Source organism: Catharus ustulatus, chromosome 4 (genome assembly GCF_009819885.2).
Source record: "Catharus ustulatus isolate bCatUst1 chromosome 4, bCatUst1.pri.v2, whole genome shotgun sequence".
Taxonomy (NCBI): domain Eukaryota; kingdom Metazoa; phylum Chordata; class Aves; order Passeriformes; family Turdidae; genus Catharus; species Catharus ustulatus.
This window is the reverse complement of record NC_046224.1, coordinates 42703337-42728563: the sequence shown is the minus strand read 5'-3', so window position 1 is coordinate 42728563 and position 25227 is coordinate 42703337. Positions and strand designations below refer to the sequence as shown.

The 25227-nt window shown below is 33.4% G+C and overlaps 1 protein-coding gene across 1 annotated transcript in view; it reads right to left on the bottom strand.

The window, feature by feature from the left end:
• The window catches only part of CEP290 (centrosomal protein 290), a 38460-nt gene that overhangs the window by 5573 nt on the left and 7660 nt on the right, over nt 1-25227 (bottom strand). Inside the window, exons 13-40 of the mRNA XM_033057667.2 lie at nt 24277-24400; nt 23574-23746; nt 22994-23156; nt 22253-22353; nt 22073-22160; nt 21472-21584; nt 20788-20872; nt 19510-19652; nt 19169-19333; nt 18061-18210; nt 16941-17056; nt 15271-15373; nt 13359-13589; nt 12553-12726; nt 10828-10939; nt 9857-10062; nt 8959-9110; nt 7873-7984; nt 6625-7080; nt 5418-5582; nt 5084-5191; nt 4871-5005; nt 3984-4247; nt 2737-2844; nt 2023-2213; nt 1176-1389; nt 849-986; nt 537-758 (exon numbers count right to left, since the gene is read on the bottom strand). Of these exons, the coding sequence (XP_032913558.1) occupies nt 537-758; nt 849-986; nt 1176-1389; nt 2023-2213; nt 2737-2844; nt 3984-4247; nt 4871-5005; nt 5084-5191; nt 5418-5582; nt 6625-7080; nt 7873-7984; nt 8959-9110; nt 9857-10062; nt 10828-10939; nt 12553-12726; nt 13359-13589; nt 15271-15373; nt 16941-17056; nt 18061-18210; nt 19169-19333; nt 19510-19652; nt 20788-20872; nt 21472-21584; nt 22073-22160; nt 22253-22353; nt 22994-23156; nt 23574-23746; nt 24277-24400 (4512 nt within the window). The remainder of the gene's footprint in view (nt 1-536; nt 759-848; nt 987-1175; nt 1390-2022; nt 2214-2736; nt 2845-3983; nt 4248-4870; nt 5006-5083; nt 5192-5417; nt 5583-6624; nt 7081-7872; nt 7985-8958; nt 9111-9856; nt 10063-10827; nt 10940-12552; nt 12727-13358; nt 13590-15270; nt 15374-16940; nt 17057-18060; nt 18211-19168; nt 19334-19509; nt 19653-20787; nt 20873-21471; nt 21585-22072; nt 22161-22252; nt 22354-22993; nt 23157-23573; nt 23747-24276; nt 24401-25227) is intronic.

Here is a 25227-nt window from a genome sequence, read left to right as displayed (position 1 = left end):
TTAGAAATTTTTACAGCTTCAAGTTTAGTGACTACTGAGATTTTTTTCTCCAGGGAAAAAATAAGGATTTTAATTCCAAATTGGTAAAATTAGTTTAAAACCTAAATGACCTTTTTAAAATTCTCTTTAAATTATTATAGTATTGGAATGCAACTTTTCCCTCTGAACTGAATAATCAGCTGCAAGTAGCAGAATTTTAAAAATAGATGATTCTTGTGTAAATCCCTTACTTTTCTTCTAAAAGGGGAAATAAGGACAGCCAGGAAGAAGACAAAATACCATTTTTCCAGGAAGCTATGAAAGTGGTTATTCAACTCCCTAGATTCTTCCAAACATATTTCAAGAAATACCTAATTTCTTTTTTTTTTTTAGCTGAGGCTAAGAGACAGGCTAGTAGCTTCCATGTAACCCAGCTGATGAGTAAAAATAATTTTTTTAATCAAGTGTAAGATACTTCAATCTTTAATCCCCGCAAACCAGCTCATCTCTACAGAAACTTGACCAAGATCAAACACAGTTTGAAAAGTCACTTCTACCTGAATGCTACTGCTTAGCCTCCTAATCCGGTTCTTCAGTTCTTCATTTTCTTTTTCTATTTCATGTTTTTCCCTCGATATTTTAACAATGGCTTTTTCTTTTTTCTGAAGCTCTTGGTTTAACTCATCCCTTTCATCAGTCAACGAAGTTTCCTTGTTTTTACTTATTTTAAGGTTATCTGTAAGTTTTGTAATCTGATTATTCAATTCCTCTATCTGTGTCTAGAAGAAAACAAGAAAATCAGCAAAGGTCCCAAATCAGGCTGATCAACAATACAGCAAAGCAATACAATGACATTACCTGGTACTCACCGTAAGCCCCTTTGTTTCTCTGTCAACAATCTCCTGGACATTCATATAAGCCTCTTTTTGTGATGCAGCAGAAATAATTTGCTGTTCAGCATTGGCCGTCATTTCTGCTCGGAGTTCTAGAAGTGCTTTACTCAAACCCTGAAAATAATTAATTCATTTTTTTTTATAAGTGAAAATGCTGCTACAAAACAAGAAAAGGCAGTTATATTTTACTTTGTCATATTATGCAGTTATATTGTACCTCCTGCTCAGCTATACAAAGAATTCTTAAGCATTCCAAAAGATTTAGTATTTAAGTGACATAGAGATTAATTTTTATTGACTAACTTTGTGCTGGTTCTCTTTTATGGCTAACTGGCTCTTCAACTGTTCCACCAGGTTTTTCAGTGTTGCTGTGGGTGCTCTGTTATTTGCTTCTTTTTGGATCTCTAATTCAGCTTTAACATTTGCTAATTCCTTCTCCTTCTCAGATAATATTTTCCTCAGTTCATTTGCTTCTTCTTTCATTTGTTCCACATCAACTGTGTGCTTTTCTTCAAGCCTAATTTTAAAAAAAGCATTAAAAGGGTACAGTGTAATAATTAAGTTAGCAAACTCTAAATCACAAAGAAGACAATATTTTTTTTATTATTATTAAAGAAAAAGATTTGGAAACAGCAAAGAAAGACTGACTCAACAAGGGCAGCCCCCATTTAGTAAGAGAATTACTCATGAAAGTCAGCAAAATTACATTAAAGCATTGTTCATTTTCATTCCTGACCCTTACAGGTAAAGAAAGCATCATAATTTTTCCTTTTAAACATAGGTTAAACTTTCATGAGTTTGAACTTGCTCAGCAGCAAACCCAAACAAATGTGTCACAGGGAGAAAAATGACAGAATACAAGCCAGCAGGTAATACAGTAACTTAAAATCAACTTTCTTTTTCACTAAATGGCACAAAGCTAAAAACTAAACAGCATTTTTCCAAGCCACAGTATTAGCCCCAGTGAAGGGCTACAGATTAAAAATTAACTTAAAATTGCCAATTATACTAGTGCTTTTGACATTTTTTTCAGCTAAATCTTAAAGTCAGCAAAAACATGTTCAATTTGATAGATCACTCCTGCAGCAGCAATACATAATTGATTTGAACCACTCCAATTGTAACTTATGTTAATAGTTTAAAAACTTACTGGGCTCTGATTGTCTCAAACTCATTGATTTTCAATACAGTAATTTGTTTTTGTTTCTCCAAATCAGATGAAGTTTTCTTTAATTTTCCAACAAGTGAAGCAAGAGAACTATCCTGTTCTGCTACAGTTTGCTCTAAGTGATGAAAATATTTGTTGTCGGATAGGGACATATAAGTCCTTTTTCCTAACTCCTGTAAAACACAACAAATGCAAGTGATAAACATTTTTAGTGTTAAGCAAAAGATAAGCATTACTGATGCATTTTTAATTCATTAGTAAATATAATGAAGCATTAATAGCTACCATTTATTTACTGAGATGTGATTCTTAGTTCACAGAGAAACAAGTCAGGCTGGTTTGAAAAGAGTTTTGTACATGTAATGATCAACAGACTACTACAGAATACAGGCTTCACCTTGTCATTAAGTGCAGAGAGAAATTCTGAATGTAACTGTCTCCCCTAGAATTCTTCATAAATTAGGATGCTATGCAAAATGCGCACATATACTGAGGTGCTAATTCTGGTTTTTTACACTTGACTTCTAATGCCTCTCATGTAAAATCTCTCAAAACAATACAACAATTATATATCAATCACAGTTTCATTTTTCCTGTCATCAGCTATTATTCATTTTGACTGCAAAACCGTTCTTTCCAATAACAAAGTAAAAAATACAGGAACAACTTCACTAATTCTACAAATTCATGACTCACCAAAGCAGTTTCTTTGAATTTATTAAGGGAATTGTCAGTGTACAAATCTAACTTCTGGTGTAGAACTCTTACGTCTTCCTCATGCTTCTTTGCTATTTCCTCTTGTTCCTGTTAGTTGAAAATAACACTCTAGTGATGTACACTATCACAGAAAGTCATGGAACTGCAGTGCCTTCAAGTTGTTTGCTCATTCATTGCTCAATATTGCTGCCCAGATTTTCCTCTAATTCTCTTAGTTTTTAAAATTCTTCTCTTCCACCTATAATCAATTACTTTATTTTTTCCTTTTTACAATACTGGGGAAAAAAATCAGCTCTTGTAGTTTTAAGTTATGTAGCAAGTAGAATGATGTAACAGCACAGAAGCTGGAGAACAGTACAGTTAGTGTTGGTCTTCACAAACTGTGACTATCAGTAAGGACAGTAATATCCATACCAGGCACATTGCAAGAAACAGAATCAACTTTATACTTTGTACTTACACATCCATACATGGGATGTGTGATCCCATGGATGGAATGCCAGCACACAGAGCACAACAGGCTCATTTTGAGACTGCATCTTCTTGTTTTTTTCCAAACAAAACCCCTTGGTTTTTCCCAAAAGAAATAGCTACATGTGTAAACCAAAGCACATTAAGTGAAGATGATAGAAAGATGCTTTGGAAATGTGCTTCTGATCCACACTAAAACCTACGCACGTTTGGTCTTGAAGTACCTCTTTGACAAAAGGTTTATGCATTAAAATATGCTTTATGGATAAAAAGAAAAAACAATAAGAATTATGCTTAAATAATATAAGGTATGCTTAGACACACTGTTTATGCTTTAAAAAATGCTTTAGTTCAAAATATGTTTTAAGAAGAATGTTATCCATAAATTTATGTCTTCCTTTTACTTTCCAAATTCACTACCAGAAGCAATCCAGATATCTGCCACATATACTGAAAAATTCCAAAGAAATATACAAAATATAATGAGATGACTTCAGCAGAATTTAAATTTTCTTCATGTTGAACTACTTTAATTACTAGACGGACATTATATACATAACTTCTTGAGTAAGCAAACCTATTATTCTGAAAAGCTATGAAATTCTGTATGAACTTTACACATATAAAGTAAGCACTTGTCTCTGTTCTGTGCGATATAAGAAACTTTTACTTTAGATTTCACTAGCAATGAGAAAACAAAGAATCAACTAAAACAACTTCAAAATGAAAGAAATTTCAGAAAAAAATTTAACTACCTCTCTTGCTTTAGCAAGCAAATGTTGATATCTTTTTAACACTTCCTCCTTTTGATTTAATCTTGCTTGCATATTTGCAATGGTTTGATGAGCAATTTTAATGGCATGATGGTACTCTGAGTCATCTTCTTGCTTGCTTAATTCAGCCATTATTTTCTCTTCTGATGCTGCAGGTAATCGAAGTCTTAATTCATTTATAACTTTGTCTCTTGATATAACATTTTGTTCAGCTTTCCACAGAGCGATCTCCTTTTCTTTTAATTTCTACAACAAAAGGCAATTTCTGCATTTCCAGAATTCAAAGACTGCAACAAGATCTTACTTTTCAAGAAATGTAGCAGAAAGGTTTGTCTAAAGGCACTTATAAACACAAAACATTTCATACTGGGTTCTGTCTGCATGGCATTACTACTAGACCAGTGTATACCAGAATATCATAACTGTGTCTTTATGTATTATTTGATTGGCACAAGACACTTAAACAATTCATTCTGTCCTACCAAATGAAGAAGCTGGTGTTTTACAAATTATTTAAGAGCCACAAAAAATCTTCTGTAGTAGAGGAGCAATTTAACAACTCAAGATAAAAGTATTTTATAGGACTTGCTAAATTCAACTAGGTATAGTCAACCGAATTTTCTACAGCACGAGGTATCTTACCCTACTAAATGGATGAATAAAAACATTAGAAAATTCTCCTCTATGATTTGTTCCAATGGAAAAAATACTTCATTTTATTAATGGTGTGATTACATTATTTACATTTTCTGAGTGTTAAATATGTCAAAATGACATTTACAAAAGGATATTTTTTCATGGAAAAAAAGTAAAATAGCATGGAAAAAGAAACTTCGTCTCTTTAAATTTTAATTTATACATTAAATTACCTCCTCCAGCGATCTGCATGTTGCCCTAGTTTCCTCGATTGTTCGAATATGTTCCTGTATCTTTCGTAAAGCCAGCTCAAGTTGTTGTGGGATTGGCAAACTAGGGTCTGGAACTGAGCCCGTAGCCTCTTCTAGCTGCACAGAAAGGTTCATATTAATGTAATCTGACAGCTCTGAAAAACATGTTTATGTGTCTACTTTTAGTGCATGTACCTTTGAAGCTGTACTAAGTATTTCAGTTTGTTGATGATCATGCTGGTCTAACTGGCGCTGAAGTTCTACTTCTCTCTGGTCCCAAGCCATTTGCCTTTCCTCATGAGACTGTAACAAATGTTTGATAGAAGTAGTTTATTTATCGAAGGCATTGGGAATCTTATAGACAACTTCAACTTAAAAAAAATAGTTACCAAAAAGTAAAACACTCAAACGAGCTATTAAAAAGGATTATGAAACCAAGATATAAATATCAGTGTTAAAAAGTTACTAGAAAGTCACTAGTAAAATAAGGAATAGGATATTTTTTTCAGTAGCATGCAGGAATACATACCTTGTTCTGCTGTACAATTTCTTCTTCCAGGTTATTGATTGTACATTCATATTCAGAAATTATATTATGCAAATACTTCACCTCTTCTTTTTGCTTGACTAATTCTCGACTGAGTTTAAGTTCCTGAAGATGGAGTTCCTCCATTTTCATGTGCCATTCAATTACCTTGCAATGAATAACACACAATATATTATAATTTACTACAGGCCAACTAAATTCAGCTTCACTCTTTGGCTTTGAGGCAGGATGGAACTTCTCAAACTAACTGGAAGACAGATGTTCTGCCCTTCTATGTTCTTCACTTTTCTTTAGTGAGGAATCATGACAAGAGTATGAAACTGCAAGGGGAATGACTGATAAGTGCAGCAGCCAACTGGAGAGGCAACAGGTTTCCCTTACACTGACAAAAGTGCATTGCAAGCAATTTTCAAATGACCCAAGTTATACCTTTTGTATCTGTCCAGACTGAACAAAAGAATTATGCAAGTTTGGTTTGTATTTTCTGAAGAGCAAGAGAATTCAAAACCAATAAAAACTGTATGTATTCCAAAAAATGACATGTACTAAGAATAACAGACATACTTACATCAAAATGCTCTAGAAAAATATTTGAAAACTGACTTAAAACTAAAACGTACCCAGAGCATTACAACCATTGCTTACATGAAGACAACTTCAGTCACAACAGATACAATCATATTATACAACATACAGTGATCCTGAAGAGAAGTGAAAAAGGCTTCTTAAGATTTCAGGGTGACATTGCTATGGTTGCAGAATTACCTGAGCATAGCAACATTTCTAACCATGCTGCCTAAATTACTGCCTCAGGATTGTTTTTTAAAAAGACATGGATCTGGAGCAAAGATTTCACTGCAAGCTCGTGGAACAAAACTTCAGAATGCTACTCTGTATTTAATTTAATTCATTATTTAATTAGATTCATAATTTAATTCAATTTAATATAACCACATTTATAGTTAGCATCTGGTTCCTATGTGCCATAATTGGGCACAAAAGAAGATAATTAGTACATATAACTGCACTAACTTTTACAGAAAACAAAATATGATACCTGTCATATTCTAACAGTGTATTTTGAATCGGTAAGTTCTACATTAAAACGTATTTAGAGAACAAACTGAACTGAAACTTAATTTAAATGCACATCAGATAAACAAAGCTATTCAAAGCTATAATCACAAACCTTCTGAGCTCCTCTTGTATCTTTCAGTGCATTTACTAATTCTTCTAAACTTTTCAGTTTCAACTCCAGCTCCAATGCTCTGTTTTCCGCATTTCGACGCTCCTGCTGGGCATGCTGAACTTCTTCCAAGATCTTCAACTTGTCATTCTGTAGCTGAATCATTGTTTTAGAGAATTTTTCTTGCTGTGCTAGAGGCAGAGCACCACTAAACTGCCGCCGCAAAGACTGAACCGTCTGTTGTAGATGTTTGGCTCTATTTCTTCCTTCAAGTCGGGCAAAATATAAAGCTTGATCTCTCTCATCAAGTTTCTGCTCTAAACGTAGATTATGGATCTCCATCTTCTGTAGTTTCAATTTAAGCTTCTCCAATTTGCTTACAGCAACAGATTCACTACCTTGAAGGGCTACGATATGTTGATGCAGTTTTGCAATTACTGCTTTGTCATCTGACTGTGCCTAAGAACAAAATTGGTAGAACAAATTTATTTTTCATTTTAACATAGAACATGTTAACACAGTTTATATGCAAATATAAACAAGTTGGTTTTTATAGACATGTATTACATCTTGCATATGTTTTATTTCACAAAAAAAAAAATCGAATGCAGAAGAAGAGTAAGAATCAACCTCTAACAGGCTTTTAATTTTTCCACTATTGTTTCTATAGCCATATTTTAGAAGTAAACCTTTTCAGATACTGATCTTAAAAATTGTCTCTTTCCAAAATACCAGAAATTGAGGAAGAAGCGTGTACCTAAACTTAGAAAATATGGCAATGTAAAAGCTGACACAATTGTTGGATTTAAGGTCTCAAACCTTTCTATAACATGAATCCAAATTCCAATAAATCATTTTACCTAATAACAAAACAAAACAGTAAACCTAATAGTAAACATTGGAAATCTTCAATATTTAAAAGTAATTTCTCGCCTTGTAAAAAACAAACAGACTTTCCTCAAGGAAAAATGAGTTTTTCCTTGACTGTTTATTAATGATACAGGAATTAATAGTATGTAAACAACATGGAAAAAGGTCAACATCTATAATAGCTGCTCAGCTAGAAATGGAATAAATGGAGAAGGATATAATTAGCACAATACAGAACTTCTGAAAGGGTATCGACTAGCTTGCTAAGATTCTTCTGAAATACTTTTGCAGTTTTCCAATTCATTGCAAAATTACTTCATGTCTTCTCACTCCAGGGAAAAAAGAATGCAAACTGCAGTTTTAATAAAGGCTGAATTTTACCTGATAATCTAAAATTTGCATTCTAAGATATTCCACTTCTTTATCTCTGTATTGCTGGCGAGCCTCCAGAGCTTCAACTTGTGTTTGTGCTACATCAGACAGTTCTCTTAACCTTCCAGGGAAAACAAGAGTATTGTGTCACTTGAAACTACTGAATAACTTAAGTTTTTCTACATAGAAGATACTAAGAAAACATACTTAGTATGTTTCCTCATACCAAAACATTTGGACTTCATTCTTTTCAGCACACTTTTCTCTATTACTTTGAGTTCTGGTTAAGGAAGTTCTTTTGTGTTGCCTCTCATCTTTTTCACAGGACATTTTCCTATACATTATACAGAAATTTGCTAGCAGTAACCTACTCCAGGAAAACAATGCCATGGGTATTTTACTGGAACTAAGCATCTCTGTTCTCTATTTCTCTCCTACTTCAGCATATAAATACTCAACATTTTCTAAATGCTCAAAACGTTTTATTCTCAATTCCCTTCTCTGCTTCCCCAAATCTAATAACTTATCTGCAGTGCCAAAAACCACCGCAAGTATCCCTATAGATTTTACTGGTTTAGACATATAACACGATTACATTAATTACTCGAAGACAAATGTTCATATCAACATATCTAAAAAGCTTTGTTTTCCAATTTATGCAAATCTCTTCTAAGTAAATGGAAAATCTCCCACCTGCTGTACCTCAATCTTTGAGATATGAGTCTTTCAAAGAAGAACCGCTTACAATTAGTTCTATTAGATTTTCATACACAGAATGGGGGTTGTGGCACAGAAACAAAATCAACCTTAGTTAGCATACAAACACTACTACTATAAGTATCTAATTGCTCATTAACCTATCTATCCAGGCCAACACTTAATTCCTTGTTAAATTAAAATGAAACAAATTGCATTATTTATAGTCAGGAATTATTGTTACATTTTCAATGCCAAATTTGGCATGTAGATATGCTCAAAAAAACAGGCATTGAAAATTGATAATACACAAGTAGTGTATTATGTAAGACTAGTATGCCTGAATTTTCACACATTTCTTAACACACTGAATTCAAAATTTGTAACTTCAAGACTTACTTTGATACTTCAATCTTGAGCTCCATCTCACGCTTCTCTAGGTCCATAATTTGTCGTCTATCTGCATCACTTACTGCCTTACTTACACTCTTTGACAATTCATCTCTCAATTCCTGTTCCACTTTCTGTGCCTCAAGATTGATTTTGGTGAGCTTAAAAAAATCAAAACCAGAAACAAAGAAACAAAATGGCATCCTAAGCACATAACTGCTCAATCTCTGCAATGAAATAGCAGTACCAAAAGCATTTTTTCTTTTTCAGTCATTAAAAAACACAGTTCAGCTGGGCTGAGGTTGTGCTCAAAAACCAGTTTCCCTTACTCTCTGCTTAAACATTTTTTTGTTTGCAGGATTCCATGCACACAGGAATGGATACATAATTTGGCAAAGAAAAGGATTCTGAACTAAACACAGCTCTTATTAGTGAATTTTCTTAAAATCATTACTGCAATAACTTGCTCCTAAACTAAAACGAAAAAAAAATTAAATGTAAACACATTAGGAAATAAAAGTCTTACATATTTATACAGTGCCTTTTCTATTGGCATTGGTAACACAAATAGAGGTTATAAATGCCAAGACTGACAATAATATGGTTCCTTCATTCTTTCTAAAAAAACTTTCTTAACTAAGTGATATTCTTTCAAACAGCCTGATTTTTCAAGTGGATTATCAAATACTAAGTAACCAACATTTCAATTCAAACCAAAAAACATTAAATTAGATAATCCTAATCTTTCTTAATCCTAACACAGAGAAGTCCCAGGATTTAATTAGTACATACAGTTGTGGCCCATTATTCTCATACCACTTCTTCTTAATAAAATAACTGATTTCCTAAACAAACAAAAAGAAGTGGCAGTGTATCATTGTGTAAGTGGAAAACCGAGTAGAATTACCTCAGCAAATTTTGTTTCCAATTCAAAATTACGTTCTTCTATTTGCTTTACAGTACACCTTAAGTGTTCATACATTCGTTGTGAATGTTCTGCTCTCTGTCTTTCATTTAGTTCCTTCATTTCCAACATTGTGATTTTCTTAGAGATGGACAAAATCTCACTGTTGGTTATTGCTTTTGTGGCTTTGTCCATGGCATTGTCATCCCCTAAAAGAAAAAGTACTTGAATTCAGAAATACACAAACTCATTCAACTATGAAAATTATTTTCACCATGAAACTAAACATGAGTTTTGCTTTATCTGTGTCAACTAAACTTTATCATAATATCTGTGCTATTTTTTTTAAACTGGAGTCATGGTTATCTTGCCTTACTACATGTTTGAAAAGTATGTCATTTGAATAAAATGCTATTATCAATTATGAATGCATGTATCTGCTACTGTGGTTATTGAGACTAATAACTATTTTCAATGTACCCTTTCACCTTATGCTTAATACAACTGGCAAATCTTCAGGAAATTTAATTTAAAAATTTAAAAAAGAAACAGGCTAAATGAATTCTTCCTCAATAAGAGGAATGAAATCTATACAATCATCAAAAAGAAATCACTTTCCTGACAACCTCTAAAACACTATGACTGACAATCAAGTTAGAACATATTACGAAAAAAAAATTCAGGTGATGTTGCATTAAAAACTTTTAAACCCTTGACCCAGTAACCCAAGAAAGTCAAGGCAGAAGAGTTTCCAGAGAAAAATACCAAACTTGGTTTTAGTCAAATGAAACAAACAAACAAAAAAATTCAGCACAAAAATGGAGATTGCTACTGAAAGACATAATATAGTTATGGTTTTTTAAAATTTATTTTTGTTATTTTAAGACACATCAATTTAAAAATATTTAAAGTATTACTTTTATACAGGATATACCATTTGGTGTTTAATGTTGCAATATAACTTTCATACTTGCCCAGTTCGGTCATCTGCTCCCAAGCTTGTTCTACAGTGTGAAGTTTTTCTTTCGTGATCTCCAGCTCCTTATTCAATGAATTTATCTGTGCTTTCAAGGATTCATTCTCACGCTATATGACACAAAAGTTGCAATATAACAGCAAATTATTTAATTGTAGCAGATTTCATGTCTAGTATCTATGAAATCTTTCAGATTAACAGACTTTACCTGTGTGCAACCCATAACCTACATATATGGCAACAGAAGAGTGTATGTTTGTAAAGTGCATATGTTTTATAAGTGTAAAAATGTTAGTTTGTGTCCTCTGTATATTACTGTCATAGCTAGCAATAGTGTGAATCTTTATTACCAGCAACTGTGATTCCTACAGTGTCTAGAATTAGATGAGAAAATCTTTGTTTGTCATACTAAGCATTAACAGTGGGAAAGAAGTACTTCTGGAGGATTACTTCATCCCACAAAGAATACTTCATCTTGCACATAAATACCTACTTGAGACAGATCATACATTTCTCTTAGTTCTTTTAGGTATCCAGTATGATGCCAAATGTTACTTTCATAAATGTTCCTTCACTCCTCCAAATAGAAATATGAATTTTCACATTAACCAATAAAATGAACTGAATACAGTAATTTCACGACCATAAGGCGCACCAGACTATAAGGCACACCCCCCGGGAGTTGGTAAAATTTGCAACTTTGTAGATCAGATAAGGCGCACCGGACTATAAGGCACACTCTTTTTTGCAGCGAGGCTCTGCCCCCAGCTCCCTCCGCGCGGTTGCTGGCCGAGGCCCCACCTCAACCTGGCAGCCATTGACCCCTGGGCCTGCCTCCACCCAGCAGGGGCGGTGCCACGGGCCCCCAGGCCCGCCTTCACCCGGCAGCCATGGGCCCCCGGGACTGCCTGAACCCAGCAGGGGCGATGCTGCGGACCCCTGGGCCCGCCTCCACCCGGCTGCCGTGGCACTGCCGGCTCCTCCCACTGCTCACAGCTCACACTTCCGGTTTGGCAAATTTCGCAACTTTGTCCATCAGATAAGGTGCACCGGACTCTAAGGAGCACTTCCGGGTTCGAGGGAAAATTTTAGTCAAAAGGGTGTGCCTTATAGTGGTGAAATTACTGTACTGCATATTAATTTTCAACTTTTAGTTTTCTAGACATGTTTTCAGTCAATAAATTATTCTCTAGCTCTATGAGGTTGCTGAAATAGGCAATGCAAGTTTTCAGACACATAAAATTCCATAAAATAGACATTGGAGTCCTTAATTCTTTACCACCATGATAAGTTTCTTGAGAAGAAACTCCCTTCTACTTCAGAATAAAAGTTCACAGGAGTAGTTAAATATTTATAGTGCCTACAATATTTTGCAAGTACATTATAAAAGCTTCTTTCATGGAAGTAAAATTCCAAAGCTTGACTCTATTTAGAGCCAAATATTTCATTATGTGAAAGCTAGGAATTAGTGAGAGCACATACTTTTTTTTTGAAAGGGTTTACATTCATTCATTCCTTATGATCTCCAAAACTAAAGATGATAGCAAATATTCCTTCTGCCAGACTTGTTTTAGGAATCAAAGAACTACAAACAATTTCCAAGAGAACTTATCCAAAGCTTAGTTTAAAGAGCAAACAAACAAAAAAACAAAGAACCAAAATGAAGTGCTTTTCTGTCTGACCATTTCTTTCCCTTAAGGTTAAAATATAACATAAATATTACCTCCATGTGTTCCATGTTTGTTGTCCGTTGCACAAGCAAATTATCTTTTTGTAAAATCTCTCTGTATTTAGCAGTTAATGCATTGTACTGCTTATTGGCCACTTCCAGCTCAGACAATGGCACACTACCATCCAGCACCTTTTGCAGAGCTGCAATCTTAAAGCAAGCCATTTCCTATGAAAATAATCAACACAATAGGTTTCTAAGGTCAGCTAGAAATTTAAATATAAAATTACTCCACATAAAAAGAGTAATACTTAATATAGTGCTTTAGATACTAGTTTATTTTTCTCAATTACTGTTCATCTTTAAAAATAATCTGCAATAAACATTGACAAAAGTTCTCTGATATTTCAACTCTCTGGTAATCTTACCAACAGCTACCTCTCAAGGTACCGTCAAAAAATATCCTATAAAATTAATACAGGCCCTAGCAACCTGCAAGTCCAAAAGGTAAGACTTGGTTTCATACAATGATCATAGAATGGTTTGGGTTGGAAGGGCACCTTGAAGACCATCTAGTTCCAAACCATCTTGCCATGGGCAGGGACACCCTCTACTAGACCAGGTTGTTCAGAGCCCCATCCAACCTGGCCTTGAAAGCTTCCATGAGATTCCCACGGACCCACTTCTTGAGTTTGTCCAGGTCACAGTACTCATATAGATACAAAGAATATTTCTGTAAGATTTATAACAGCAATTAGCAGGCTTTTGGGAAACTAGTAAAAAGTCCATTTAAAAATAAACAGTACTTCTTTCCAAACTGTAAAATTAAAAATGTGTGCTATTACTACTATAAACTATACCTTGAATCGTTGTAAGTTTCCAATCTTCCCTGTAACTGCAGTCTCCATATGTGTTATTTCACCCTTTAGCTTTTCATTTTCTTTTCTGAGGTGCTGTTCCATTTCAAGTAAAGTGGTACACTGCCTTGTTAGTGATTTTTCATTAACTCGTAAAACAGTTATTTTTCTATTATTTTCTGCAAGTACTTTCTTTGTTTCATCAGGATCCATCTGAAGTGCATTGAGCAAATTCTGTAAAACATTTTTTTAACAAGATCCTTTTACAGAAATATGGTAAAGCACAACTGCATACACAAGATTTCTTGTATATTTTTTAATCTAGGTGGAAAAATTCTATTAATTTGTCTGAAATAATTTCTTTTTGCTAATAAAATATATACCCACACTCAACATAAGCTCAAACATGCAATATTCTAAGAAAAAGGTGAATCTTTGAAACCAGAAGCTAAGTATATTTGACTAACTGGAATTTTAATTAATCCTGACACTTTCAAAATTTAGAACAAGAATGGTTCTCTGCATTCACTGTCATTAGTCATCCCATTGGTACTAGAATAAAAAAAATGCATTGCAACAATTTTCCAAACAAATAGAAGTCCTGTGGTTCCAAACAAACCCTAATAATACCCTGCTTTGATGTCCAAACCTGTACTTGTAAAGTAACCACAGGATCCTCTCTACAGTAACATTTACATGTTTGTGTGCACACATGTTTGCATGTATGTGTAGATCTCAGGAGGGGCAGTGGTGGGGAGAGCAAAACTATGGCAATTATGGTCACAGAAGTCATGTTCAATTTGGCTGCCATACACATCAGCTTGCCAAGGAGACAGGTAGTAGTAATTGGAGCTGTTAGAACTCAGCTGTCTAAACATACAGCTAGTTTCAATACCATGTGGTATTCTTGGCCTATGTCTGCTTCACTCAAAGGACATATGTGGCTGACACACCTTTGGTTAAATTTTGCACAATTTACGTCCAGACAAACATAGCCATTTAAAATTACACTGTCTGTGCTTAGACACCTGCATCAATTCCAGGAACTTCTAAATACCACCAAGAGTTTTCAGTTTTCTTAATGTAATACTGAATTCAGACTTGGTGGAAATAAATCAAAGTATAAAGATAAATTCTGTTTCCTCTTTTTCTGAAACATTGATTCATATATAGTTATTCATTAACAGTTATATATAATAAGATGCAACTGAAAGTAATAACCTTAATTCTTAGTGTAAACGAATGTGTTTTCCAAGGGCTTGTTTGTATGCTCCTCCTCTCAGTCAAACAGCCTGGGTAACAACTGCTGTTCAGAGAGCAGTGTGAGTGTAAATAATGTGTGTGAACAGAATACCCAAGACTGCCTTGGAAGGCATCTACTCAAAACTGATAATTAGTAACCATAGTAAGAATAGTAACCATAAAACAAGAGACTTCAAATATAGTTGTTGTCACCTTGAAAACTGATATAAAAAAGCATAAAAATTTTTAACACCAGGGGCAGAAAGGGTTATAATGCAGCAATCACAACCTAGTTCAGCTTCAGAAGCTTCTCCACTGTTCCTGTATCTTCTGTGCATTTTTGAGTGATTCTTCCCTGCTGGACACCACACCTCAGCACTCCAGCTAATGGTCTGGAAGTACTAAGTGCAACAATTAGGGATCCACACCTCAGGTGTGTGATGTGACCTCCTGGGGTGGCTTCTCCCCAGTGCATGGATCTGCAGACTGCAGGAAGGCCAATGGGCAGACACAACACACACAATGGGCACCCCCATGCATAAACAGCACCGTGGGGCACATACAAGAGGTGTGTGTACATGTTTTCCTTTTGAACAAGCTACAGTAGTGTATTAAAACCTCTGTTCTATGTCCTAAAATCTTTTTGAAAAATGAAAGTAACAAAATTACTTACAGAATATGCTTTTATTTTCGTAGCATCTTGTTCTTTTTGCTCTTCTAGTTTTTTCATTTCCTCTTTAATATTTTCTGATTCTTTTTGCCAGCTTTCCTTTTGACTAAAACAGTAATGAATTTTAATTTATTACAATGAAAGACCTGATTATTTTTAAAACTGTAACTACAACAGCAATTCTGAAATATTGCAAATGAAGGTATGTACTTTTAGCAGTAATATAGTTTGAAAAGAACATGACAAACTGTAGATGGATTACTGAAAAACAATATCCTCTATTTAGCCTACAGCTGGTTAAATGATGAAAATAATTCTTCATTTTGTCGTATTTGTTCTTCAAATGTATATTATAAAGCAGATATATATATATATATATATATATATATATATGCCTTACTTTCCTACTTTGTTGCCTGCAAATCTTTCATTCTATTGCATTTCCTTTTATTTCAGATGGTAATGGACATAATTTATCACCCTTGTTTTGTTATTTCAGTGAAAACCACACCCAAAATATAAAAAGTTTCAGCTTATTTAGCTTCACTTTGGCCCAAACTACTCTCCTCTATCCATTTTTATTTATTTACTTGGGAAAATAAAAAACTCTGATCTTTCACATGTCTAATAAGGAAGTTCCTATACACTATATGGCATAGCTTACGCGTGTTTTAAAAATGGTTCATCAAGCATATTTTAGAAGTAGTATTACCTCTTCAAAGAGGTACCTAAGTTTCTTAAATAATAGAGTAAAATGGAGGAGAATTAAAGAAAATTCTTTGAAAGTGACTTTTAATGGGACGTCAAGTCAAAGAATCTCCACTGGTAACTTCAATCTGTACCAGATTTAAAGAAGCCTTGAATCATCATTTTATCCCTGTCATTGGAGATATCTCACCTAGTAGTAAATGAGGCACTATATCATAGCCTTCAATAAATAAAGCTGTCTCTTTAATGCCTAAAAAAAGAGACAACATTGTCTGGGAATATTAATTGATTCAAAGAATAATCAGAAGTTTCCGAAAGGTTAAACCCTTATTCCAGAAGCCATTCAGATGACTGTTCATTCCAACCCAGACAGTATTCAACTAACAGTTTGTTAATTGAAAAATCCAAATCATCGTATTCATCCCCATCCTCCCCCAAAGATGAAAACACTTTTAAAATTTTTTTGACCATAAGAAGAATTTTATAGCATTTAGATTCACTGAACCATACAGAACAATTAGGAGACCAAAAGAAAAACCAACCACAAAATACCAACAACCTGAAATTTTCAGAGATCTCTGACTGCATTTGGACAGCAATTTGCTTTTTTCCCTCTCCTCCTCTCCACTCCCAAAAACCTATTAGAACCCATACTTGAAAGCAAAAGAAAATTAGGCTGAAGAGTCCATCATACCAGGTTCTAGTAAAATGTAAAATATCAGATGCAGAAAGCAGAATGAAATCCTCATGATAAAATACACAACATGAGAAGAGTGCAGCAGAAGACGGTTTTGTAATTTTTTGAATCTTTACAGGACTAAAGAAAATGTATGAAGTCCGTACCTAAACATGGTGGTTGGCAGCACTTACAAACACCAAAGAACTACTTCAACACAGCAGCAAATCTTAAGAATGTTAAATATTTAGATAATTGAACTTCCATAATGCAGAGAAGAGAGTGATACCTTTGATATTCTTTATACAGCAAGCCTTGTTGATGACGAATTACTGCAAATTTTCGCTTGTAGTCCTCTACTGCATCTTCTAATTGTTTAAGTAACTTTTCTTTGTTTTCCAGTTCCTAATTATTATTTTCCAAATAGAAATACAGAAATTATTAGTGTAGGTTTTAAACACAAAACTAGCAACTTAATCAAAACGGCAGTCCTTTGTGTTTTAATGGTAGATGCTTTTGCCATGAACTGTGTGAACTACGAATATGAAGCTTTAGAAGCAACAGATGAAAAAAATCCAATGAGCTTCAGCATTCACATTAATTGGAGTGAAACAGAGCACAATTGCACTGCAGGTTACAGCCCTCAAAGTTCAAAACACTATGACCTGTAGCTAGCCCACAAAGAATACCAACTTGAATGTTCTACTGGCAAGTGGCATTTTCTTCTCAGTTTCTCAAATACTCTCCTACTTCTTAAGCATACAGAGTTGAAAAAATATTCTCCAATGAAAAAAAAATTATCAAAGACAGAAAAAGATAAATTAATAATAATAAAAATGTAACTTTTTTTTTACCACAGCTTTGAAATAGTTCTTTGTTACTATATTCTGTTTGCTATGCTTCCCATGGGAATCATTGGAACCTGTTTCAATGTTTTTATGCCTTTATTTACAATTGTTGATGTATTTTTGACAAATAATGGAATGAAAATTTATATAGTAAATTAATAGAGACCTTGGGTCTATAGGGAAAAACTGTTCAAGTAGGATTTGCATATGCAGACTCAGGTGTGGAATCCAGACAGCAGTAAGAGAGAATTTCTCATAGAAAGAGTGCAACTGTGGAAGCAGAAGGAAGAGTGTGCAAATATTTAGATCAAAATTCTGATTTAAAACAAAAAAATCTGAATTGCTGTCCGAAATTTAGTTAGCTGTTACCTTTCAGGCTTGCAGCACAATAAAATACTTACAGGTTTAGATTACAGACTATCCCAAAGAGTTTAGAAGATGTTAGAACATCAAAATAATTTTAGAAAGATCTCTCATGTCCATACATGGCATACTACTGAATTTTAGAGGAATTAGATACGTGTTACGAATACTCTTTATTTCAAGGAATATATGAGTTACCTGTGTAAGATGTATTAAATATTCATTTAGAGAATTAATTGTATTAACACTTGAAGGAGCCATTCCTTCTGGGAGAGTCACTGTTTGGAAGACAATATTGGCACCTTCTGACTGATGGAGTAGGCAAATTTCATTTTTCATTTGTTCAATCTAAAGACAGAACACAAAATTATCAAAAAGACGTAGCTCTTGCTATTAGATTTTTAAAAATTATGAAAAATATATTGCTACATCAGTTGTTATTACCAACATAATTAATTTTCATTTATACTTTAAAACATTCTAATACTCCTTAAAATAGCCTTTTTAAAATGCTACAATTTTCACACATCAATAAATGCATAATAAATTCATCAAGTTTATCAAATTACCCCAGCAATCAGGGCAACTACACATATCACCACAGTTTTATACCCAATTGCTTAAAACACAGTGCATTCCTACTCCTTTAGTAAGATTAAGTTTTGGAAAGAATTATTGCAGTGGTTATTTGACAGTTTTTTCTAAACAAGTCTTCGCCTTTAATTTAAAAGCTCTCTAGTTCTCTAACAGTATGTAAAGACACTATTTTAGAAGATTAGTTTCTGGCAAATCTTTTTGCATCACCAAAGCTGTCATAATAGGCAAATTTAAACTTGGCTTCTTGTAAGGTAATATTTCATTCCTCATTCCTTTCCTGGAACAACAATTCCACAGAATAAATAATACAACTTAAAACAAGATATAGGATTTTACAGAACTACTCTTCATTTCAAACACTTCATTTCTGTTATATATTTATAAATAAAAAATACAAGACTCCTGATTTTTTTAAGAAATAGATCAGTGAGCTTTTTTGGACACAGCTTTCCACCGAATATAGGCATGCTTAGTGTTTAACATGACGGAATATTGCAGGGATAAAGTAACATTAAGAAGAGTAAGGTCTGGAATTAAAAAGGACAAATTAGGAGGATCACTACATAAATTTCAGTACATTTATATAATGACACTGGTCACATAAGCTAAATCCAGTGTCTTATAGATTTTGTGGATTGCTCTAAATTACCAAGACAGACACTTTTGAAAAAAAAATAGAAAATAAAAAAGTAGAAAATAAAATATGTACCTTTTCATTGGCACTTGCCAGCTGATTAGACAAACTTGTTGCCTCCTTCTGAGTCTCCTTCAGCTCCTGTCTCAATTCCTCATTTCGTCCTGTAAGCTGGTCAACCTGGGCTTTCAAGTGCACACTAGCATCAAAGATCCCATCTGAATTCTTTGACTCCATTGCCTAATGCAGTAAACAGGTTTTTTTAACATAACAAAGAAAAAGTGTAGAAAAGTTTTAATTTTTTTCAGAGTAAACCGGAGCTCTCAAGTTTAGACTACATGAACTTGGCAAAAAGCATGACATTTTAACCCTGTAAATCCTATAAAGCTAAATAATAATTTAGAAAGCAAGCTTACATGAACTAAGCGATCCAAACTAGGGATTATTAAGGCTGTTTCTCCTCCCTTCGTACTAGAATCCTTCTGCATTTCCTTGATGGCTTGCAGTATTTCTTTCATTCCTTGTTCAAGTTGTTTATTCTCTTCTGATAACTCTTTCACTGTAATAAAAGTTGTAAATCTGTTAAAAAGCACTGAAAAAATGATTTAAGGTTTCCTAGGACATTTCATCATGATACTTGTTGATCTAATAAATTAAAAGAATATTCATATTAAATATACATAGGCATGACCAATTAAGAAATTAAAATTAAGAGCTGCTAGGAATATCTGAGAGGTGTATCTTACTGATGAAATATCATGAAAAAAATAACTAAATGCTACATGGGAACAGAATTGACTTCACTGAAATTTCCAGTCTTCAATGTTTACTTCACTTTAAACTTCTTTAGTAGCCTGTCTGACTTTCACCAGTTCAGAAACATGGCTGTGTTGGAAATGTCTGGGTGTAACAATGAGGTATCTAGGAATTGCCTGAATTCCTTCTGCAGAATGAGAAAAAAGGAGCATTTAAATTATGTGGCTCTCAAGTACTCTTCTACCACCTGTAGTTTCTCAATGAAATTCCAATTTCCAGCACAAAATGAGAAGTCTGAAAACTAAAACATTGCAAGAAACCACTCAGGATATCTCTGCATTCAAACAATGTGGCTAATCAATCAGAACACCAAGGAGTGAAATGCAAAAACTTGAGTAGTTTCACCAAGTCTATTTTGAAAATTCAAAAAGAATTTTAAGAATTCACATTCTCTGGGGAAAAAAATAAGCTTCCTGTCCAGAGAAATTAGAATTATTTTTTTAATTGTTTCCAAAGCAGTGCACTTCAGCTAATATATATATATATATACATATATATACATATATATCTGTAAGCAGTAAGTGGCTCTAATTTCCCAACACTTGCTTTGAGCCAGAAAAGCCCTACAATTGCACAAGTTGTATAATTGTTACAAGTAGGAGTACTCTCACACTTATAACCTTTACTAGGTCTGAATCAAGAAGAAAAAACATGAGAGATAAGATTTTAATGTATTTAGTGTGACTAAACTATATGTTTCATGTACTGTCACTGGTTTGGTAACACTATATATGTATACTTACACGTATATACAAAGACATACACTAATATAAACACAAGATTTATTTTTTTTTTACAAGTCATATATTTATTATCGCAATTAAAAAACCAGAACAACTAAATAATATTCCCTAGTTTTAAAAGAGGTTGAAACTTACATTTAGATTGAAATTTGGCCATTACAGTCCTGTTCTTCTCCAAATCTCTCTCTCTCTCACGTAATTCAGTTGCAAGATATTCATTCTAAAGAATGAAAAACAAAATAAAGTTTCTCCTAGACAAAAAAATACGCAGAATCTAATTGTAGCAGTTTAATATTTTAGTCCCAGACTTTTTCAAACTTGAAATATTCATTCATGGAAATCTCCCCATCTACATACTGATTTCTTGCCTAAATAGGAACAGAAATGGATTCACTGGAGTAGTTACGTGAGCCTATCATATAGGCTTAGAAGCTGTATGAATCGAAAAAGTATTTCATTTTTTTTCCCCAAGTGATGTGAATTCTCATGTATGCCAGAAGTTCTTCTAAGTAGACTTCCCCCAGCTTTTCTCTTTTCAGTCATATTTTTCTGTGTCTTCAGAATTTCAGTTGGTGCTATTCTATCTGCAAGTGTGTTTCTGCATTCCACATTACATGAGCTGCTAGGATGTATTTACAAAAAAAAATGAATATTCACTAGTCTTCTAAAAACCATTACAAATTATTCATTTGGGGATTTTAAAAAGCAGTTAAAAAAAACCCCTGGATAAGTATTTTAACAAATATTTACAAAATAGGTGGTTTGAATTTTTGAAAGAGAAATACAAGAAATGTTCATAAACTTTCTTTATGAACCCACCTTTGCTTCTACTTCAGCAATGTCATGTCTGTTCAAAAAATCCAACTTCCTCATGTTCTTCCCTTTCTCTTCAGTAAAGCTATCAGTCATCTGGATATTATCAGCATCCAAACCTAAGTGCAAGTAGATGTACAAATAATAAACTATTAGGAAATTTTAACCGGTCTCCAATAAATTTATTATATAAATTGATTATATCTGAGTCCATTTATTATATCCGAGTTCTAGTTTTCTGCCTTTCCATCTGAGCATTATGGTACCCTGAGTGGCATGGAATTGAAATTTGAAAAATTTTGAAATACGTGAATTAAGTAGTTTCACTGGAAATTTTGGAGAGATCATCCTGCACCTATTGCAAGACAATGACAGAAGGCTCACTGATGCATTACAAGTCATCACAACTCAAGAAAATACTAGGCTATAATATCAGGAAATCCAAAACCACTCATCTCTTCCTACAGATTCAATGTAATGTATTTAGCCTCTTAATTTAACCAACTTAGTAAATATAGCACAGCTACATGAACTATAAACAGAATTTTTATACTTAAGTATAAACAGAATGTTTTCGAAAGGACAGTTTATATAAAAATCATCCTACCTATTGTTGCAACTCTTCTTCCTTTCTCCTGAGCCATCTTACGAATGTGTTTTTTCAGTTCAATTCTTTCCTCTTCCAGTCTTTCAATCTGCGTATTATTATTCACAGGTCAGCGTTCCATTTTGTTCAAATACATTTTCATTATGTAGTTCTTAAACAAAAACAGAATTTATCACTTACCTCTTGCAAAAGAATCTGGTTTTCAGCTCTACATTGCTGCTGCTTCAGTGCTTTGCTGTTTCTGAATTCATTTAAATCAATCATTGTCTTTGGCTCAAGACCTAAAACAAAGTATATCACAGTTATTCATTAAGGTTGAACATTTTTGTTAATTAATGTAGCTAGTTTATGTAAGAGCATACCTAGAGAAGCAGAGTTAAAAAAATAATTTGTTGACAGTTGAATATATTTAATCTATAAAAATATATAACTATCTATAAAACATAAACTCACATCTTGCACTCCATGTATTAAGAGCAGGAGAAACCTAATTTTACCTCAGTTATTCAAAACCCAAAATGCAATAAAGTGGCACCTAAAATTAAAATTATTTACATTTTAATTCTATTTAAAAATTAGACTATCTGAAGTTTTCTCTGTGGGTTTCATCTAGCATTACAACTTCAGGATGCTGTGGTTTTCAAATACCATATTATGAAGCTTATTGGGCAATGTGTGGCCGAAGACAAATCAAAACCAAAAACAAGTAGAGAACCAATTCTCCTGCTTTCTTCAGTCAAAGGAACCTGTAAGCCAAGTTCATTAATGTAGTTTGTCCAAACTAATTAAAACCACTTGGAAATATTAGCAGAATATAACAAATTATTTCCAGTGACTTGGTATAGTAAAAAATTTCCATCATAGAATCCTATTTCAATTTTTACACAACAAATAATTGAACATGTACTGGATGCAGCATACCTAAGCGCTCTCTGAGTTCTTCATTTTCATCAAGAAAGTCATTTATTTTAAGTTCAAGTTTATTGACTTCCTTAATTAGTGACTCAATCTCATGTTCTCGTATTTTGACTTGCTTTCTTAAATCTTTGATTTCAGCAACAGCTTCTTCCAAACCATATATTCCCTGTAAAAACCCCACACATAAGTAAGAACAAAACAACCAATAGAAGATCTACTAAAATAGATCATGAAGGTTTCTTTCATCATTACACAGACAAGAAAAAAAGTTTTTCAACCTCTATTACTTTTCTGCACTATGCTTAGTGAAAAAAGTTACTGAATAAAAAGCAGATTGTATAAATCTGTTCTCGACTACAGAGGAGCCTGCATATTTCAAAAGTGAGTCTCCAACTACATGATCCTTTGAAGAATTGTATTTTGAGCACTCAATTACTGTTCCATAGGGAAAGGAAGAAGGAAGGGGAAGGGCATCAAAGTAATTTATTTAATTTTTAATTAGAACAATTAAATAAATACGGGAGGGCAAAACACTCTCCTAAAAATACGATTAATACTCTCTCCACTCTGACAAACTGTTTACCAGTTCATAGTCTCTCATTCTTTTCAATGTCTCAACAAGCTCTTTGTCTTTTTCTCTAGCATGTGCTTCTGCCAATTCTGCTGATTTCTCCGCCTCCATAGTTCTCTCTTCTAGTATTTTTAACTTTTCTTGCATATCCCCAATTTGATTTGGCTGAGGAAGAGATGAGTGACCTAGAAAGAAAACCTTGTTGTTAATGATTTAACTAGTAATTCTTGCTATCTGCCATTAATCAAATCAGAAAAACTTCAGAAAACATTATAAAGAAGATTTTCATTACTTGTTTATTTTAATTAGGAAATTACAAGCCACTACATAAAAGAGGTTGGGTTTTCTTGCCCCCAACATTTCCTTCAAACAATATTTATCATGACCACACAGAAGGGACATCAGAATTTATTTGGAATTGCATGCTATTACTCCTTTTCAGTTCTTGATGGAGCTGAGACCTTATATGTTATGCTCCAACTTTTACAGATCAGATATAATTTTATTACCCATAAAATCCACTGAGGTAATCTGGATAAAATTTAACTCTTCATGAATGTTTAATAAAAGAAAATTAAGAAAAAAGATTAGAGACAAAATTACTCAAATACTACAATTTTGTTTCCTGTATTTCCAAAAAAATAAAGAACACATAGTAAAATATGTGGTTTCTGATTTTCCTGATTTTGACAGTAATACAAAACAGTCATGTTACCTTTATCTTTTTGGAGATCATATTTTAATTTCTCAATAATGAACGCATTTTTCTCCATTTCTTTGGTATACTGTTCAACTTGCTCAGTGAGCAATCTTATCTGCGCATCTCGTTCTTGCACACCCTATGCATGCAAAAAAAAGAAACTCCATTAAAGGATCCTTCTTTACTGACACGGGAAACTACCAATACAGAACACCACATCAGAAATTAAGAAATTACATGTAGCTAACACAAAACAATTTATAGAACATCAAATGTACTATACTTACAACACAGAGTTCAGATATTATCTAGAGGTTTGGTATATAAATGCAAAGCAGGAAAAATAAAAAAGAAAGTAAAAATAAGGCACTCAAATACAGAAGAATAAGCAGCTTTATACTTTAGTATAATAATTTTATATGGAAACAGTATTCTCAGAGTTTGCCAGTGTTAGATGATAAGTTTCAGATGATGAAGGATTTTGCAGCTTCCTCATAAATAATTGCCATTGGGAACAGAGAGACACAAGTTCAAGATTGCAAGGACTAACAATCCATTATACATGCTATGTGAACTGCAGACAGCCTTTCAACAAGCCTTCTAAATTTTAAAAATTCATATTGTGTCTTGTTTAGGATGCACATTCATAGGTACACACAGACTGTGGAAGTGACTTGTATGTATACTATCCTATTTCTGTACCTGTATATGAACTTTAGAAACAACATAGAAAGCTTAACGTTATTTTTTCTGTGATGAATAAAAAGTGGTAAAAGATAAAAGAGAGAGTTTTAAAAAGTTACAGGCATTAAAATTAATAAAATGTAAAATTATAACAACGTAATATTAAAAATGTAAAAATCTCAAGATCCTTACTTTATACCAATATTCTGAAAAACAACTTACACGCTTTCTTACAAATATAACCACATTTGAAACTTAGAAGTACAGAGCTTAGCAAAGTTG